Source organism: Geospiza fortis, unplaced genomic scaffold (genome assembly GCF_000277835.1).
Source record: "Geospiza fortis unplaced genomic scaffold, GeoFor_1.0 scaffold4, whole genome shotgun sequence".
NCBI lineage: Eukaryota > Metazoa > Chordata > Aves > Passeriformes > Thraupidae > Geospiza > Geospiza fortis.
This window is the reverse complement of record NW_005054475.1, coordinates 172,263-174,043: the sequence shown is the minus strand read 5'-3', so window position 1 is coordinate 174,043 and position 1,781 is coordinate 172,263. Positions and strand designations below refer to the sequence as shown.

Here is a 1,781-nt window from a genome sequence, read left to right as displayed (position 1 = left end):
ATAAATCCCAAGGGGTTATCCTTGAGTAGATCCCTCCTTGAACACATGCTGAGGGACACAAGTCTTCCCAAAACCACAGTGCTGGGTGTCTCTGGGTAGATCCCCGTCCATCCCAGGACATTCCTCACCCGGCAGCGAGCGGATGAACTCGTAAACGTCCTCCACGTTCCACTTGCTGGGCTCGCTGGGCAGGAAGCGGTGGCCGAGGCCGGGCAGGTCGCGGTCGGGCAGCTCCATGTCCCGCTCCAGCTCCCCCCGCTCCCCCTGCCGGCGCCGCGATGTGGAGGAGCTGGCGGGGATGGGCGACGTAGCGGGAGTTGTCCGAGCAGCGGCTGGAATCCTCCTGGCTGTGGTTGAGCTGCAACGACGCCGTCACCGACCCCGCTGGGACAGACCCCGGGGGCTGCGGGGGCAGTGCTGGCCTCAGCACCTGCCCCGTGTCGCCAAAACTCAGGGACAAACCCCAGCCTAAGCACCCACCCTGTGTTCCCAAAATTTAGGGACAAACTCCAGCCTCAGCACCTGCCCCATGTCACCAAAATTCAGGGACAAACCCCAGGCTCAGTGCCCACCCCGTGCTCCCAAAACTCAGGGACAAACCCCAGGCTCAGCACCCACCCTGTGTTCCGAAAATTTAGGGACAAACCCCAGGCTCAGCATCCACCCCATGTCCCCCCAGCTGAGGCCAAAACCCGGCCACAGTGCCCACCCCCATCCCCATAACTGGGGGTAAATCCTGTGCTCAGTGCCCACCCTGTGTCCCCAAACTCAGGGACACACCCAAGGCTTGGAGCCCACCCAAAACTGGGAACAAATCCCAGCCCCAAGGCCAAACCCAGCTGGGGACAAACCCTGGCCTCAGTGCCCCCCCCGTGTCCCCTCACCTGTTTCTTGCTGTCCTTGCTCAGGGGGGGCAGGGTCCCTTTGCAGCTGCGGCGCCGCCCGTGGGGGGGCCCTCCCGGTTTCTGGAGTTTGCTGCGATCCGGGTGGAACAGCCCCACCCTCTTGGTGCAGCCCACATTGTACCTGCACGGAGCCAGGGCCATGAGGGGTCCCCACCCCACTGGGGGAACTTTGGGGATACCTCTACCCCACCAAGGAAGAGAGGAAGGCTGGATTTTGGGGTTACCCAACCCCAAGCAGGTAGATTTTGGGGTTACTCCTCCCACGCTGAATGGATTTTCAAGTTACCTTTACCCTGGCAGGTGATTTCTGGGTCTACCTCTACTCTTGTCAAGTGGATTTTGGGGTATTTTGTCAAGTGGGTTTTGGTGTTATGTCTACTCTGTCAGGTGGGTTTTGGGGTTGCCTCTACCCTGCTTGGGGGGATTTTGGGGCTACCTCTATCCAGCTGTGGAGGGGTTGGATGGATTTTGAGGCTACCTCTACCGCACCATGGAAGGACAGCAAGGGTTTTGGGGTTACCAGCAAGGAGGGGTTGGGTGGGTTTTGGGGTTACTCTACCCCAGCAAAGAGGGTTGGGTGGGTTTTGGGGCTACCTCTATCTAGCTGTGGAGGGGGTTGGGTGGATTTTGGGGTTACCTCTACGCCACCATGGAGGGATGGCATGGATTTTTGGGTTACCTGTACCCCAGCACAGAGGGTTGGGTGGGTTTTGGGGGTTACCTCTTGGCACAGGCCATGGAGCAGAAGCGCTTGGAGCGCTTGAACTTGTAGGCGAAGTCAACGCGGCCACAGAGCTCACACTTCAACTTGGGGGGGTTCCCCTCCTCTTTGGATTCTGGGGGGCGTGGAGGGACACCCAGAGAGAGAAACCAGCC

General features: G+C 60.0%; 1 protein-coding gene across 1 annotated transcript in view; it reads right to left on the bottom strand.

The window, feature by feature from the left end:
- The window catches only part of PHC2 (polyhomeotic homolog 2), an 8,130-nt gene continuing 6,349 nt past the window's right edge, over positions 1 to 1,781 (bottom strand). The window contains 4 exon segments of the mRNA XM_005431687.2: positions 1 to 307; positions 309 to 403; positions 885 to 1,026; positions 1,627 to 1,743. Of these exon segments, the coding sequence (XP_005431744.1) occupies positions 16 to 307; positions 309 to 403; positions 885 to 1,026; positions 1,627 to 1,743 (646 nt within the window). The 3' untranslated portion in view covers positions 1 to 15.